General features: G+C 45.9%; 1 protein-coding gene across 5 annotated transcripts in view; it reads right to left on the bottom strand.

Annotated features, from left to right (window-relative positions):
* Nucleotides 1-2,771: 2,771 nt before the first annotated feature.
* LOC116953124 (dnaJ homolog subfamily C member 5-like) overlaps nt 2,772-16,352 on the bottom strand; it is a 36,957-nt gene continuing 23,376 nt past the window's right edge. For all 5 annotated transcript variants that reach the window (XM_076073746.1, XM_076073753.1, XM_032972991.2 and 2 more), the window contains one exon: nt 2,772-8,463. In XM_076073746.1, the coding sequence (XP_075929861.1) occupies nt 8,366-8,463 (98 nt within the window). In that variant the 3' untranslated portion in view covers nt 2,772-8,365. The remainder of the gene's footprint in view (nt 8,464-16,352) is intronic.

The raw sequence follows: 16,352 nt of genomic DNA, 5'->3' as shown, positions 1-16,352 counted from the left end.
ATGGAACGGCCACGACGAGTCAAGCTCCACTCACAGATTTTATTTATTTTTATTTATGTTTAATTTAATTCTATTTTTATTCTCCAACTACGTGACTTTACCGAAAGAACCAAGAATATCCACTCAACAATAAAAAGACAAAGACGCCCCCGTATAGCCTGTAACGAACTGTTTGGAGTTCAAGTGCTGTTAGCCAGGAGCACCTATGAAGGCACGGCACACGAGGGGGTGGGTGGCCAGCACCACGCCCGGCCGCCTTTGTCTCCCGAGCGACGATGTTTACGCACCGCACGCAGGATAATAATTTTAGGCTGAGTCGACCTAGGAGAGACACTAACGCACACCTGGCCACTGGCACGTGGCGTAGAGTCAGTGGGAGGTCGCTCCTTCTCTTATGCTGCCCACAATGTCTGTCGATCCCTTGGCCCTCCCTGTTCGTGTCCCAGGCTGACGACGCTCGCCTTTCTTCTTCCTCCATGCACTGGGTCCAGCCCACCTCTCATCGCTTCTCGCGACTTGGTGGCGACTTGTTAGGGGCCATTCATTGGGTACGTACGCATGGAGGAGGGGGGGGGTAACCCAAATGAGTACGCTTGCGTATGGGGGGGGGGGTCTACTGACGATGTTCAGTAGTACGCATAGGAAACGGGGGTGGAGCCTCGATAATAATTAATTTGTCTACATTGGCTTTCAAATTAGTTAGATAGTCCGGCGGTGGACTGTTTGCTTAAACACGTTAATATTATTAATCCTTGATCGTTTCTGCGTCAGGCGAACGTACGCAGGTGGGGGGGGGGGTGTTAAAAGTTCGCCTGCGTACAGGGAGGGGGCCAATTTTGACAGATTTTTGCGGACCTCCTCAATGGATGGCCCCTGAACTGAATCGCCTGACAGTGCCCGGATTAAGCTAGTGCGGGGCCTGCAGCATTTGTTATAAAGGGGCCTTAAATAAAAAAAAAACGCATAAATATGAATACACAAATTTTGAGGTTGCATAGCAGCCAGATAATACGACAGAGCGCTAACCTTAAACACCCGGTGGTTAATAAAAAGTTGAAGGCGGTATAGTACGATAGTAATAGAGCAAGTGCAGAATCACTGAACCGGAATTGATAGCTTGAAAGCATTTAGCGCGGGGCCCTTGAAAGTGCGGGGCCCGTAGCATTTGTAGCTGCTTGTGCTACTGGGATAATCCGGCACTGTCGCCTGGTATACAAGGTGGTCGTGGGTTCGATCCCGACCCTGACGCCTGCTGCTGTATATTTGGAGTTTGCGTGTCTCTCTCTCCCCGTGGTCGCGTGGATTTTTCTCCGGGTCCTCCGGTTTTTCCCTCCACATTTAGAATCAACGTGCGTTTAGAGTATTTGGCTGCTATGAATTTCCACGTGACAAGCCACTTCCGTTGAGCTATCAACTTGTGGCCAGGTCGCTTCTGAAAACACGGCTCTATAGCTCAGTGGGCCTTGCCACAACAGTCTGTGAAGGCTACACGGAAAATCTTTGTCTCGTCTTTTGCTACATGGGTGGTTATTTGTGTTGGGTTCAGTGTCTAACAGTGGGATAAAACGTGGTGCGTGAGTCAGTGGGTCTATCAGAAGACCCGCAGAATTCCCGTGTCAGTGCGTGCGTGCGTGTTTTTTCAGAAGCACGTGTGTGTCAGCAAGTCAGTGCGTGGACTCGCGAGTTTCAGTTCGTGAGCAGTGATCGCAGCGGTGACAGCCACCTTGAGTTTGAGTCCCGCTCACGGCCAACCCACCATGCAGCGACGATTATCCGAGCCAGTCGTGGGCATCCTCTAGGTCGACTCAGCCTCGATTGAGCACCTGACGAGGCGTGTAAGCAGCTGCACTTAAAAGACAAAGGCGGCCGCGCATGGCGTTGGCCACTCACCTCCTCGTGTTCCCTGCTCGTCTTCATCGACGCTCGTAAACAGCACTTACCCCAACAACCTGTTGAGGCTATACGGGGAATCTTTGTCTGTATAACGCACGGTATGTACAGCGTTTGGGGTTGAAATGTTTAGCTGTTTGGATGATTCCCTGGCTTAGTGATCGCTTATCAACAATAGGGGGCAGCCACTGCGTGGATCAACATCGCACGACACTTTTGCCAATTCACCGCTTCCATTGGGGCCTCTCCCTCCACGCCGTGTTGGTAATGGAGGGTTTTTTTGACCATACTTCACCACGCTAGTCAGTGCGTGCTGGTATGGAGGGGGGGGGGGGGGACGACCTAGAACTGAGGTTCAGATATCTCTACCTCACCGATATTAGTCGTGGTCGGGAATCGAACTCAGGCTCGCCGGGTTCATAGCACCGTTTGCTAATCACTGTCCAGGTGTGTTGAACTTCTTTCGCACCGTACGTAGTCAACCGTGCTAATCGCAGGCGCGTGGGGGACAACAATCCGAACACAAAACTCCGTTTTGAAGAAATAAATGTTCAATCTAGCTTATTTAAAATTGCACAGCTCCCAGTGGCTTTCTAATATCGGAGGGAAGAGCGTTCCAGACGGCCCCTGAAGCGCATTTTAAAGACCGCGATCCAGCGACCGTCTGTTAACCATCAAACTAAGAGGGGCGCTGCTGCATCGCGTCGCCACTGCGATGCTTTAATGGGGGGGGGGGGGTGGGGGTGTTCTGGTCAGGAGCTGAATGCCTTTGTCGAGGTCTGCTCACCACGAGAGAGATTCAGGAGGGAGTTGGTGCGGTGTTTCAGACGACGACGAAGGGACGATTGACGGCAACGATACACGACGATACACAAACGAAGTCATCATGGGAACTTTATTCAACGTAGGTGGGGGGGGGGGGTAGGGAGTTGCATCTTCATTAAAAATAACAACGATAATAATAATTACGCTGCAAGCTAATGTACAAACCACGTGATCAAGTTCTATGTTCGCTTTGTGAGCATACAATCGCTACATTAACGCGCGTTAGCGGTGTGACGATTCGCACGTCACTCGAGAATCCAATTTGTTAAACCCTTCACATTGTTGAACGGAGCGGCCACCCGTGGCTGGAGGTTACGTGAACGCACCGCAGCACAATTTAACGTATGCAAATTGAACATCCGATTCATAACACACCCCGATTATATGCATGTACGGCGGAGCGAGAAATGTCGATATTAAATCGACGAATGGATGCATCGTTACACTTAGAGCCGAGTAAAATCGTGACACGTACTGCTCAAAGCCGACATCACGACCTCGAATCATCATTGCACACGTGGACTGGATCCAAACTCAAATACACTCACGTCACGAGCAGTAAACAACTTGGCAGTGTCGACACCACAACGTGAAGTGATCGGAAAGCTAAATGGGGGGGGGGGGGGGCGCCGGTTCAATCATCAGGTGTGGGCCTTGGGTTATGAGTTTGGCAGTCAGGGAGACGGGTTGGTTGGGTCAGCTTGTTCACGTTTAAGGAGTTTGGTTTGTTTAGGGTCCGGCTTATCTGTGGTGAGGAGTCAGGACAGGGGAACAGGTTGGCGAATGCCCTCTTGGCTAAGTGGTACGACTAAGATTCGGTGCGTCACTTTAGTTAGGGCTATGGTCTGCCGAATTAGGTGAGGTTAGAGGTAAGGTTAGGGTCTGGCTGGCGATTTTAGCGAGTCGGGTTCGACTGGAGCATAGTTGGTAAGCGTGGTTTGGGCTATGGGTATGGCTGGTGCCTGGTTGGTTGCTCCACCTCTCTTTATTCACTTTTCGAGCCAGCTGGCCAGGATTGGGCAAAACCTCGCCCACTTTTCACCCAAGGCAACTGGCCAGTATCTTTCACTCCACCGTCAATTACTGCACGACCTTTGGTTTTTTTATCCGCATGTTTCGTTTTGCCTTGACAGACATGAGCGCCCTCGCGGGTTCATCTCACTCCGTTTGGAGTTCTACACCCAGGGTGTTGTTGATATGGGTTCTACACCCAGGGTGTTGCTGATATGGGTTGCGCACCCGCCACCCCGCAAACACCACCGCGCCCCTGTTTTTAGCCACTTCGTGAATCGCCGCCGGTCTTCGGAGCTACCTTCTGCCACACCAGTCAGCTGCTGTTCAAGCACAGCCGGTTCCAATTCACGGTAAAAATGCAAACGAACGTTCGCTTAAAGAGCACCCCCCCCTCAACCCAGCAAGGAACCAGGCTGGATTGTACAGAACCCCTTTTGATATCCACGTAATCACGACTGGCGAAACAACATTGGGTTCACATTCGAAAGGCGTGACGCATCTTATAGACGTGTTTACGGTCAACAACCAAATGCACAGAGATGTTTATCCCAGCACACTTCTCAAAACACATTAAATAATGAGCGCCATGTTTGCCTTTACGACTATAAACATGGACACTCCCGAATTAAGAGATTATAGAACAATTTAGCAATGACTAAACACGAATACACAGCTGACCCTAGCCTGCTCTTAACTTAACGCCTTACTAACGCGTGACTTCTCCAAATCTTAACTCACGCCTCACACTAATTTCTAAACCCAAGTCTCGAGTTAACCTGTGATGAACCCTAATCCGATGCGATCTCGAATAACTGATTAATAACTATAACCCCGATTAGTAATCAACCCATTACTAACTCTAAACAATGCCTGACCTTAATTCCCTAACCCCATGGCTAAATGCAACCAATTTAGAGCCATAACCCACACATTTAATTATTTTAATATACATTTAAATAAAAAAGATACTTTATTTTCATAATGTATTATTTCTCACTACAGTACATCGATTCCACCTCAGTCAAAACGGAACATTCCAATTCTATAACTACAGTACTTCAGCGCATAAATACACAGGGAAATGCATTTGGAGTATTCCATTCCATGCCAGGGGGTGGAAAGTTGCAGTCCATGGTGGGCGTCTCTGCAGAGTACTCGGCCACTAAAAAGAGGTTCTGTAAATTGTCACGTGCATTTAAAATGTACTCGTGTACACACTAAAAAATAACATTATTGAATTTTATTGCTGCGCTTTTGGGAGGATATAATCGGTTGGAATACATATGACAGCGCCAAATGTGCGTCATTTGTTAAAGCCATTCCCTACAAACCCTAGGGGTCACGCATGCACATCTCAAATCGCTACCGCACGAGGGCAGATGAGCACAAATGTGGTTTCGATGAAACCGGCCAAGCAACCAGTCAAGCCGACGGCTAGCAAGAGAACCATCCCACCAGCCACTCAACCAACCAGCCAGCGACAGGAGTCAACCATCCAGCCACCCAGTAAAGCCAGCCTTCCAAGCATCCACCGAAAGCCAACCAGCTAATCATTCAGCGAAGCAATCAGCAAGCTAGTTTGGCGACAATTCGTTTAACCAGCCAGCCAACCAGCTACCCACCTAACCAGCTAGTCAACCAAACCAGCCAGTAAGCTAGCCAGCCACCCAGCCAACCACTTGGCCAGCCATCCAGGGAACTCAGCCAGCTGGCCATCTAACTCACCGAAGCATTGAGCCAATCAGCGATCAAGTTAGCCTATTCACCATGCAACCGACCAGACAGCCAGAACAACAATAATTTACAACCTAAATCAACCAATTAGATACGCAGTGTGCAAGCCAGCCATATATTTATCCAGCCATTACACGACCCTGCCAAGGTAACCTGCCAGAAAGAAAGCAATCTCGCCACCAAACAACCAACCACTGGAACATCTACAACAAAATAATCTATGGAAATTTTGGAGCCAAAACCATCAACTGCCATTGTGAAGACGTTTCAAGATATACGGCGATGACCAACGCACGACCGAGGAAGTCCAACACGATCAGAAGATGCGCGCACATTGCCAAGCCCTGTAATCACACTTGCTACGCTCCTAATTTGATTAGGTCACACGTGGCCCCCAGGCCAGCACAATGTTTCGGGTATTTTATTCATAACTATTGGTCTAAAGAAGTCCCTGCCCAACTAAGAATTATATACAATGGGGCGATGGAAATGTCTCTGTCCTGACAGATTGAGGAATAGATGGTCTACATGGGGGCAGTGCCATTTCTCCACATGGTTCCACTGAAGTGGTGTGCACTGACTCACTCATCGTCAATCTACCAATACTTTAATCGCCACCCAGGAGAACCCGATGTCTCGCTCGCAAACACTTACCACATGTCGCTTGTCACATCATTGCTTTTCCCAAGAAGTGATTATTTCACGATAAGTTTTTCCCCTTTTTTCTGGCCACAAAACAGGTGTTATGTTAAAACACCAAACCGAAACCTTTTACAAGTAATCATGTCTACATTAACCACAATACTTGTGGTCAAAATGAAAAAAAAACACTGATAATATATGCATTGTCTTTGATTCAAAGACAATGCATATATTACCAGTTTTTTGTTTGCATTCTTTGATTCAAAGACAATGCTTATATTACCAGTTTTTTGTTTGCATTCTGACCACAAGTATTGTGGTTAATGTAGACATGATTCCTTGTAAAAGGTTTCAGTTTGGTGTTTTAACTTCTTAACGCAGCTGTTTTGTTGCCAGAAAAAAGGGGGAAAACTATTGTAATATTTTGGTACTGGCAAAGGAGGTCCCATGATGATTATTTCACTGTGGAGACATGTGGACGGCACTGGGGACCAGGTCTGGTGTGTGAACTAAACATCTGACTTCTGTTGTTGTACCACTTCTCCGATATGAGATGGACTTTGTGATCACCACTTATACGCCCATGAGGAAGATGCCTGCTCAGGTTTTTGATTGTTTTTGAAAAATATCTATTTTTTGTCTATGACCAGTAAAGCCTCATTGAGTTTCAAGGTGAATTGTAAGGAGTCCTGGCCTGTGATGTTTAACCAATGCATGTGTTTTAAGTATCAGTGCAATTGCAGTTAAAAACCCCACAGGTACGCAAAGGTAAAACACACACAATCCGGCACGGATAGCCTTTGGGAGACCTACTTCATGTACTAGCTTTTAAGCAATGTTATTGCCCCTGCAGGAAAATTCTTACAGACAAAATAATTGTCCAGACATTTCGATAGCAGAACTCTCGGGGGAGACTTTCCTGATAAAGCACTGGGCAAAGAAACAAACTACCACCCCCACCACGCCGCAATTAATCGCCACGACTCGGGGTGACGGTTCCATTCAAGATCTGATTTCTGTACTCCCTTGTTTGTACTGGTCCGCACCGTCTCGTCTGTACTGCCTTGTTTGTGCCATCTCGCATGTTCCATTTAGTTACAACCATTGGCTTTGAGGGTGGCGGGGGGCTACTTTATATGTACAAATCCAAAGTATTTGACCCCTCAACGAATAGTCTGTCGCACTGCGTGGTGTAAGCGCAATAGCTGATTAAACCAATCGTGCCGAATAAATAGTTCATAGGAAGGGGGACCTCTGGTACCTTTGGTCGGATGAAACCAGCACATGGAAGGGTGGTGGCGATGATGATGATGACTGGATTCCATTGCTGGGGTTAGACGAAACCCACGACAACACACAAGCGCACGTCACTTGGTTGAATGGATGAATGTTTGAGTCAAAGAGTCGATGCCAATATATTCACTGTAGAACATCTTCTTTCCTTTAAACGCTGCACACAATACAATGCCAGAAAAAATAAGCACATCATGCTCGTATATATATACGTCCTGTTTGGATTTTCTTTTTTCTTTTGGACAAATTAAAAGTTCGCAAGGATCGGTGTTACAGATTCACAAGTTTGACTAAAAAAGCAAACAAAATCGCACACCCACACAAACACGGATCACTCCTACACAGTGAATTAAAGACCGCAACCAAACAAAAACATCATATATAAAAGAAAACGGAAATCAAAAATCACACGGCTTGAACCACCTGGTATCGACGTACATCATTATTCACATCGTAGAGCCCACAAAGATGCTTTCATAGAGTTTTGCACAATGCACATTCGTCGCTCGCACGACGCAACAAATTCCTGTGTCACGACTGTTGCCCCCCCCCCCCACCCCCCGAGTTCGTAAGGCCGCTCCCACACCGGGGCAATTCATGACGGCAGTGGCAGCGAGTGAAACTACACCGTGCGGCTGCACACCGCGTGGTGGATCGCCAGTCAGACGCCAGACGTCCCCATGCGGTGGTGACCTTTACACCGATCGCACATACATGTGTGTGCGAGATCGGTGACGCCGTTCAACACGCGTCCATGTCGTGCCAGACGAGTCCCTATTGAACACACGGTACGAGCGAGCGATCTACGGGCAGGTTTTAGCCGATGCCGTCACACATCGCCGAGTGCAGAACAGGCCTTTGCATGCACACAAGCCCATACACATATCCCCACCCCCCATTCCTTTCCTACCCACCCTCTCCCCCACCCGACCACCACAGCCGCAGCTTCGAGCTGGCTCCCGCGAGCTTAGTTGAACGGGTCGTCGGTGTAGCGAGGCTTGTAGTCGGTGTTCAGTTGCGTTGTCTCAGAGGCTGAAGACGGCTGCACCACAACGGGCGTCTCCTCTGAGAAGAGACACAAAACGGAGGGATCAACTGCTGTCGGGTTGCGTGGGGGGAGGGTGGTGGGTGGGTAGTGGCGATGAAAGGCCTGTAAGAGATGTTGTCAAGATGGAAGAACAATGGATTGTTAAATCCGTGTGGCGCTTATGAACGTTATCTGCTAGTAAGCATGGTCGGTTCTCTGCGGGTACTCCAGTTTCCTCCCACACGAAGCTGAACACCCATTAACGGAATTGCCAAACAGCTCAATGCAGCACCCTCATTAAAAAGTAATGAGACTTGTTATTGTGTAAAGGCCATTATTATTACTATCATTAGACACAGGCTCCCATCATGTTGTTTTTGCTACAATAATAAGCTATGAAACAGAGTGAAGTGAGCATAAGGATTCTCACTGCCGGCATCTGCATGCAGTGTCTTATTTTACGGGACCAGAGGACACGCGATTTGACAGAATGCACAGATGGGTTAGTGATGTCACACGCTCCAGATGCCTCAATCGGCAACTCCAAGGTGTCTCCCTGCTAAGATGAGCAAAGGGGGGGCAGCACTCGTATCAATTGGTGGCCCTGAGCCAGTGGTAGAAATTCCACATTCCCATGCAGGGGGCCAATCTATCCAGAAATTGGTACTTTTTATCAATCCCAGAAAATAGAGATGTTTTAACCACAATAATTTGGAATTGCAAAGGCATCTAACAAAATCACAACTTCATTGGATATCTTTGTCCGGGAGGATAAAAACTGCCCGATTAATATTGCTGCAATGCACATTAATAATAATAATTATTGTGCGTCATCCTTTCCTTCCATTTTCAATATCTTCATTATCATATGCAAATGAACAGCGCATGAATTTGCCCGTCGGCTGAACAGCATTGGCTGCAATTGCGTTCCAAGAAACATGGAAGCCACGTGGTCCGAGACGCCACGTCGCCAAACAGCGGGTTTTATTTTTGGACTTTCAAATTGTAATTGAGGGCATCCATTACGCGTCTGTGGAATTTTCCCAACTGGTTCATGGGACATGGGCACTGCCCGGTGCGCACAAGGAGCTTTGACGGCGAGTTTGTAGAACAGAACAAGTCCTGCGGAGAGGAGGCGTGTTGGTTGTCTTGGGCTGCCAACTGAACACGTTTGCACATTCAAGCGCCATTGGTGGAATGCCAGGAACATGAACGATTCTTCAGCGCATCGATCAAAATCGATTCTATGTACAGTGAGGGGAAAAAGTATTTGATCCACTGCTGATTTTGTACGTTTGCCCACTGACAAAGGAATGATCAGTCTATAATGTTAATGGTAGGTTTATTTGAACAGTGAGAGACAGAATAACAACAAAAAAATCCAGAAAAACTATTGTCAAAAATGTTATAAATTGATTTGCATTTTAATGAGGGAAGTAAGTATTTGACTCCCTCTCAATCAGAAAGATTTCTGGCTCCCAGGTGTCTTTTACAGGTAATCAGCTGAGATTAGGAGCACACTCTTAAAAGGAGTGCTCCTAATCTCAGCTTGTTACCTGTATAAAAGGCACCTGTCCACAGAAACAATCAATCAATCAGATTCCAAACTCTCCACCATGGCCAAGACCAAAGAGCTCTTCAAGGATGTCAGGGACAAAATTGTAGACCTACACAAGGCTGGAATGGGCTACAAGACCATTGCCAAGCAGCTTGGTGAGAAGGTGACAACAGTTGGTGCGATTATTCGCAAATGGAAGAAACACAAAATAACTGTCAGTCTCCCTCGGCCTGGGGCTCCATGCAAGATCTCACCTCGTGGAGTTGCAATGATCATGAGAAAGGTGAGGAATCAGCCCAGAACTACACGGGAGGATCTTGTCAATGATCTCAAGGCAGCTGGGACCATAGTCACCAAGAAAACAATTGGTAACACACTACGCCGTGAAGGACTGAAATCCTGCAGCGCCCGCAAGGTCCCCCTGCTCAAGAAAGCACATATACATGCCCATCTGAAGTTTGCCAATGAACATCTGAATGATTCAGAGGACAACTGGGTGAAAGTGTTGTGGTCAGATGAGACCAAAATGGAGCTCTTTGGCATCAACTCAACCGCCGTGTTTGGAGGAGGAGGAATGCTGCCTATTACCCCAAGAACACCATCCTCACCGTCAAACATGGAGGTGGAAACATTATGCTTTGGGGGTGTTTTTCTGCTAAGGGGACAAGACAACTTCACCGCATCAAAGGGACGATGGACGGGGCCATGTACCGTCACATCTTGGGTGAGAACCTCCTTCCCTCAGCCAGGGCATTAAAATGGGTCGTGGATGGGTATTCCAGCATGACAATGACCCAAAACACACAGCCAAGGCAACAAAGGAGTGGCTCAAGAAGAAGCACATTAAGATCCTGGAGTGGCCTAGCCAGTCTCCAGACCTTAATCCCATAGAATAAATGTGGAGGGAGCTGAAGGTTCGAGTTGCCAAACGTCAGCCTCGAAACCTTAATGACTTGGAGAAGATCTGCAAAGAGGAGTGGGACAAAATCCCTCCTGAGATGTGTGCACACCTGGTGGCCAACTACAAGAAACGTCTGACCTCTGCGATTACCAACAAGGGTTTTGCCAAACAAGTACTAAGTCATGTTTTGCAGAGGGGTCAAATACTTATTTCCCTCATTAAAATGCAAATCAATTGATAACATTTTTGACATGCGTTTTTCTGGATTTTTTTGTTGTTATTCTGTCTCACACTGTTCAAATAAACCTACCATTAAAATTATAGACTGATCATTTCTTTGTCAGTGGGCAAACGTACAAAATCAGCAGGGGATCAAATACTTTTTCCCTCACTAACTTATATTGAAAACGTGAATTTGAGGAAAATGGAATGATCGAGATGAGTCAAAGACATTGTATGCAACAGACAATACAAATGAGGTACAAATGAAACAAAAAAAACCTACTGATTCTTGAATCTAGACGATAAATTGTAAGTCATTAAATTCCAGTTATAGCAGGGGGTTAAGGGATGAATCGTTACATGCTTCGCGCACACATACATCGCAAAAGCAGAGCTTTGGTAAAGCTTGATTAGAGGCTTGATTAGTCAGTTACCACCACCACCACCATCACTGTCACCGACAACGCCACCACCAACATCACCACTAGCCCAGCAACCACCGCTCAGCAGCAGTGTTTCAATTCCAGTCCTCGTGCTAACCAACGCCCAATCTCACGCCTCCCATTCCACCCATCCAAAAATGTTAACGTCCAATCACTTGCAGATGTGCTCAACAAGCATTAGTGATTGACAGGTGTGAGGACTGCTTTCACCACCTGCTGATAAATCAAACCCGCACGTGTTAATGTGCATAGATAGTAATGCTTTGAATTAAATAACTTTAAAGAAAGATGCAAATTAAAATAGAAACAACTCTTTATGTTTTGATTTAAAGCTTTCGTGACTGCAGTAATTCATATTCTTAGTTTTTTCGGTAAAGCCTGCGTCACGCGCAGCGATTGGCAGTTTGCCCAGGACTAGTCCATCTATTTTTTGAAAAGAGGAGGGGGGAGACGAATTTTTTAATGTATGCTGTCTGAAAGCCACTGTAAGCGTGAACAATCAATCAAGAACTGAAATGATTTATCAAATCTTTCCAATGATTGCTAAGATAGAATCCATCTTCTCGGTTGAAATTGTCTCTGTGCTTGTATATGTGGATAGCCTCATGAACGAATCTCTCATGGAAGCCAGATGGCTTACAAAGAACCTCCGTCTTGTAAAAGTCAATGGCATGTGAGCCTACTGAATTAGAACAATGATCTGCTACGGCCGAGGTGTTGGTCCTACCGTGTTTAAGGTCTGCTTTATGTTCACGAATGCGGTCCGAGATATGGCGTTTGGTTTCTCCAATGTAACTACTACCACAGAGGCAACTTAGTTTGTAGACACCAGGGTATTGTATGTCCGGAATCACATCTTTTACAGACGGAACCAGATCACGGATTTTATGTAATGTGTTGAAACGGACCTGGATCTTGTGTTTATTCAAGATTTTGGAGATCTTTTTTGTGATCCCAGCAATGTAGGGTAAAGTGATGGTTTTGAAATAAATATGCCGTTTTAAAAATAAATTTATGCAAACCGACACACCTGATGATGACCGTTTGAGTTATGGTCGAAACATCGTGAGAATTTTTATTGTTTTATATATATTTTGTTATTTTGTTGTTTCTCTTCAACGTGGCTTTACCGAAAAAACTAAGAATATAACTCTTTATGTTTAACACGTAGGCTTTCGCGACCAATATTATTCATAATAAAGGTTTTTGGGTTAGATCGCGTTTATTTATAAATGTGTCGTAACCCTCCACCACCCGACACGGCCAATCAGCAAAGAAAAGTGTCACGTTGACAAAAGACAAATAATTCACTACTTCAGCCCACCGGTGTGTTGAAGAGTTAATCCACATTTACAGTTTGAGTACGACGTTTCGCTGGTAAATACTTCCAGCATCATCGGGCAATTCGCTAGAATGGTCCATTCTGGCGAATGGTCGCCAGAATGGTCCATTCTGGCGAATGGTCCATTCTGGCGAATTGCCCGATGATGCTGGAAGTATTTACCAGCGAAACGTCGTACTCAAACTGTAAATGTGGATTAACTCTTCAACACACCGGTGGGCTGAAGTAGTGAATTATTTGTCTTTTGTCAACGTGACACTTTTCTTTGCTGATTGGCCGTGTCGGGTGGTGGAGGGTTACGACACATTTATAAATAAACGCGATCTAACCCAAAAACCTTTATTATGAACTCTTTATGTTGTTGACCGCATAGCTGGGATATGTCCACTGTGCTGCACTGTCACGAAATTTAAAGTTCGTGATGGAAAAAATTAAAGGACTTCAATGGTGCATCACTATGATGTCACTATGTGAATACCTCACTGCAGTGATGTAAATTAATATCTATCGTAGCGGGCCTGACTGTAAATTTTAAGGCTTTTTTTCTCATTTTCAAAAACAAAGCTTAATACTCAAGCTAGATAGCCCAGGGCAGATGGCATGGGGACATGCCTTTAAGAGTTTGTTTTATTGGGTTGCATCTTCCTCTAAGTTACATTACATTTTTAGAGAATTCAATTTTCAGTTTTCATCGTCTTTTTGTGGTGGCAGGGAGCGCGAGACCCGGCTGGTGATGTCACCATAATGATTTTAGCGTGCGTGCATGTGTGTTTGTATTGCGTAGATACCTTACATCCACAACCCAGGTTCAAGTAAAATGCTCAACGATGTTCTCATCCTGCGAGTAACAACGCCCGAATGTTCACTTGATGAGGCACGGTATTTTTCAGAAATGACGCCGGCGGATTTTGACCCAACGGGTGTGGTTCAAGTCCAGCAAAAATCTGACCTCAAGCTTTCAAAAAGAATTAGCACATGGGATTTCGTGTAACGGAGATCACGCGCCTTTTATCACCTGTCCCAGCACAGGCTCCCCCATTCAGTCAAACAGTCGCAGAGGTTGTAATGCCAGAACACATGGCGCGAGCCACAGAAATACAGAGTGAGGCCGAGTGCATGCCAGATAAACGTGTTGATCCAATTCATTTTGCATCAATAATTTTTTACTTGTTACTCGCGTTTATTTAATTTTTTCAGCTGCAGGGGGATTTTACACGTCAAGAAACAATATCGACTAACGGGAAAAAGCAGCGTAGTGAACGCAGCGATGGTACAACGGAGCGTTAAGGAGGCGTGGCCGTGATTCACCGCTGACATCAATGACGGCTGCATGGTGAACGGTACATTGCTCAGCCTCCCACCCAAGAGAGCTTCTTGTTGTTACTGCGAATGTAGGGGCCTCGGAGGCTGGGGGAACGGGAGTAGTTGTGGTGCGGGGGGCGGGGGGGTCATGTGGGGAGTTGGGGACTCAGAATGACTTGATTAGGACATCAACCCATGTGAGGGAAATAAAACCGATACCGACAGTCGGCACTCAAAGGCCACGTCGACACAAAAATTACAAAGCAAATAAAGGTGACGTTTACCGCGAGAGACGCTTCTGCGCAAACTGCAGTCGCACCCCACAGCAGGCGCCGATTTGTAATTTAAGTGAACGCTTGTGATTTGACCGCCGCGAGTGGTTTCTCGAGCCATACGAGGCTACTGATAAGCTTAGGGCTTGGGATTTATGCAACGAGTGGTGGGGGGGGGGGGAAGCTGTGTTGTTTGAGGGGTGGGGTGGGTGGATGTAAATATCTCATCCGTTTAATTGCCCAGGATTTTACACCGCAGACCCACTCGGGATCCTCACAGCAACATTTGCGCTCCAGAAAGTTGATGCAATTATTCTTAATTCTTCATACGGCCAAGTGTGTGGCAGATAAACATGTGGATTACTTAAAAAGAATACCGTAGGGTATAAAAAGACGTCGTGCATCGTTGTGTCAAGTGAAAGACACCCTGGGAGTGGGGGTGCTAATTAAATGTGTTATTGTAGCCCGGTTGGTCAAACCGTGGTAACATTGCACCCTATTCTGTCACAGCCTTTGCTATGTGAATTAAACAATTGGATACACGCAGAGATAGGCTTGGGGGGATGAGGAGGGGGTTTGCCACTACCAGACTCCTGATGTCAGGGCTGTTGGGCTTGAGAGCTAGAGGAGGGCAGCACACAACCGTGCCATAGTATGACTTGAGATGGAATGCCAAATCCATGACATTTCCAATATAACCAGGGTGGTGCAGCCGTAAGACTCGTGCATCTCACATCTAGAAGATCCTGGGTTTGATTCCCGACTAGGGTAACCTTTCTAGCGTGGAATTTATATGCTCTACCCCTGTATCTGCATGCGTTTCCTCCGGATTCTCCGGTTTCATGCGACAGCTAGAAAAGTATAATTATTATTTTTTATCTACGTGACTTGACTGAAAGACCCAAGAGTATGAATTCCTGCAGTCACGAAATCTTTAAATCAAGCTAGAAAAGATCAACGCCCTTACTGCAATGTGACTGGTATGGGCCCAACGTTCCCAAATGCTAACATATTACCTGCAAATTACTCAATTGGGATTCCACACAGCAGCAACATCGCACCCACCCCCCCCCCCCTACTGCGAAAACTTGGCAGGACCCTCCTGAAAAGGAGTCTTGAGACTCAAGTGAGGCTCTCCTGGGTAAACAAATGTAATAATTAAACAAATAATTAATCAAGACCAATGCTCTTTGACGCTCCTGATCCGGATCAAAAGAACCATGTCGTGCTCAATCTGGCATTTGTGCTGTAATGACGACTTTCGATTCTAAGTTGGATTGAAATGAAATTGCATGTGGACTTTAGCATTTAAATAAATATCCAGATTTATAATTAATTTAATTATTTTACAATATTCATTATATGTACACTTATTTACACAAGAAAACCTCATCGAGTTAGAAGACTTTTTCAGGAGCGTTCTGCACTGGGGATGTTTTGCCTAATTTCTTCATTCAATCATTCTGATTATGGAAAAAAATAACCCTAGCACCTATACTTACACAATGATGACCCTCAATTATCCATACAGACCGTATGACATCAACATGTTGTATTGCCATCTACTGGTAAATCTATAGGCGTGCTGGTTCGGAGCTATACAGTACATTACATGATCATCACTATGTAACCTACCAACACCACTGACAAATCGCTAAATTATAGCTGTGTGACAATGCCTCACCACCATAGGAACAAAACAAAAAACACCACATTATTTATAATGGAATTGGGCAAATTTCCTGATGCACAGCTAACACGGATGTAAGCCATACATTGCATGTTAGCCGTAATCGATTATCAAACTCAGATCGCTGGGTTCACACTACAATGCGATAACCATTGTGCCACTGCTGCACCCGTTATTTATTTTTCAGAAAAGTTGAA

The sequence above is a fragment of the Petromyzon marinus genome, chromosome 3 (assembly GCF_048934315.1).
Source record: "Petromyzon marinus isolate PM22_M1 ecotype Great Lakes invasive population chromosome 3, UKy_Petmar_22M1.pri1.0, whole genome shotgun sequence".
Taxonomy (NCBI): Eukaryota; Metazoa; Chordata; class Hyperoartia; order Petromyzontiformes; family Petromyzontidae; genus Petromyzon; species Petromyzon marinus.
The sequence above is the reverse complement of the archived record's forward strand: the minus strand, read 5'-3'. Positions and strand labels throughout refer to the sequence as shown.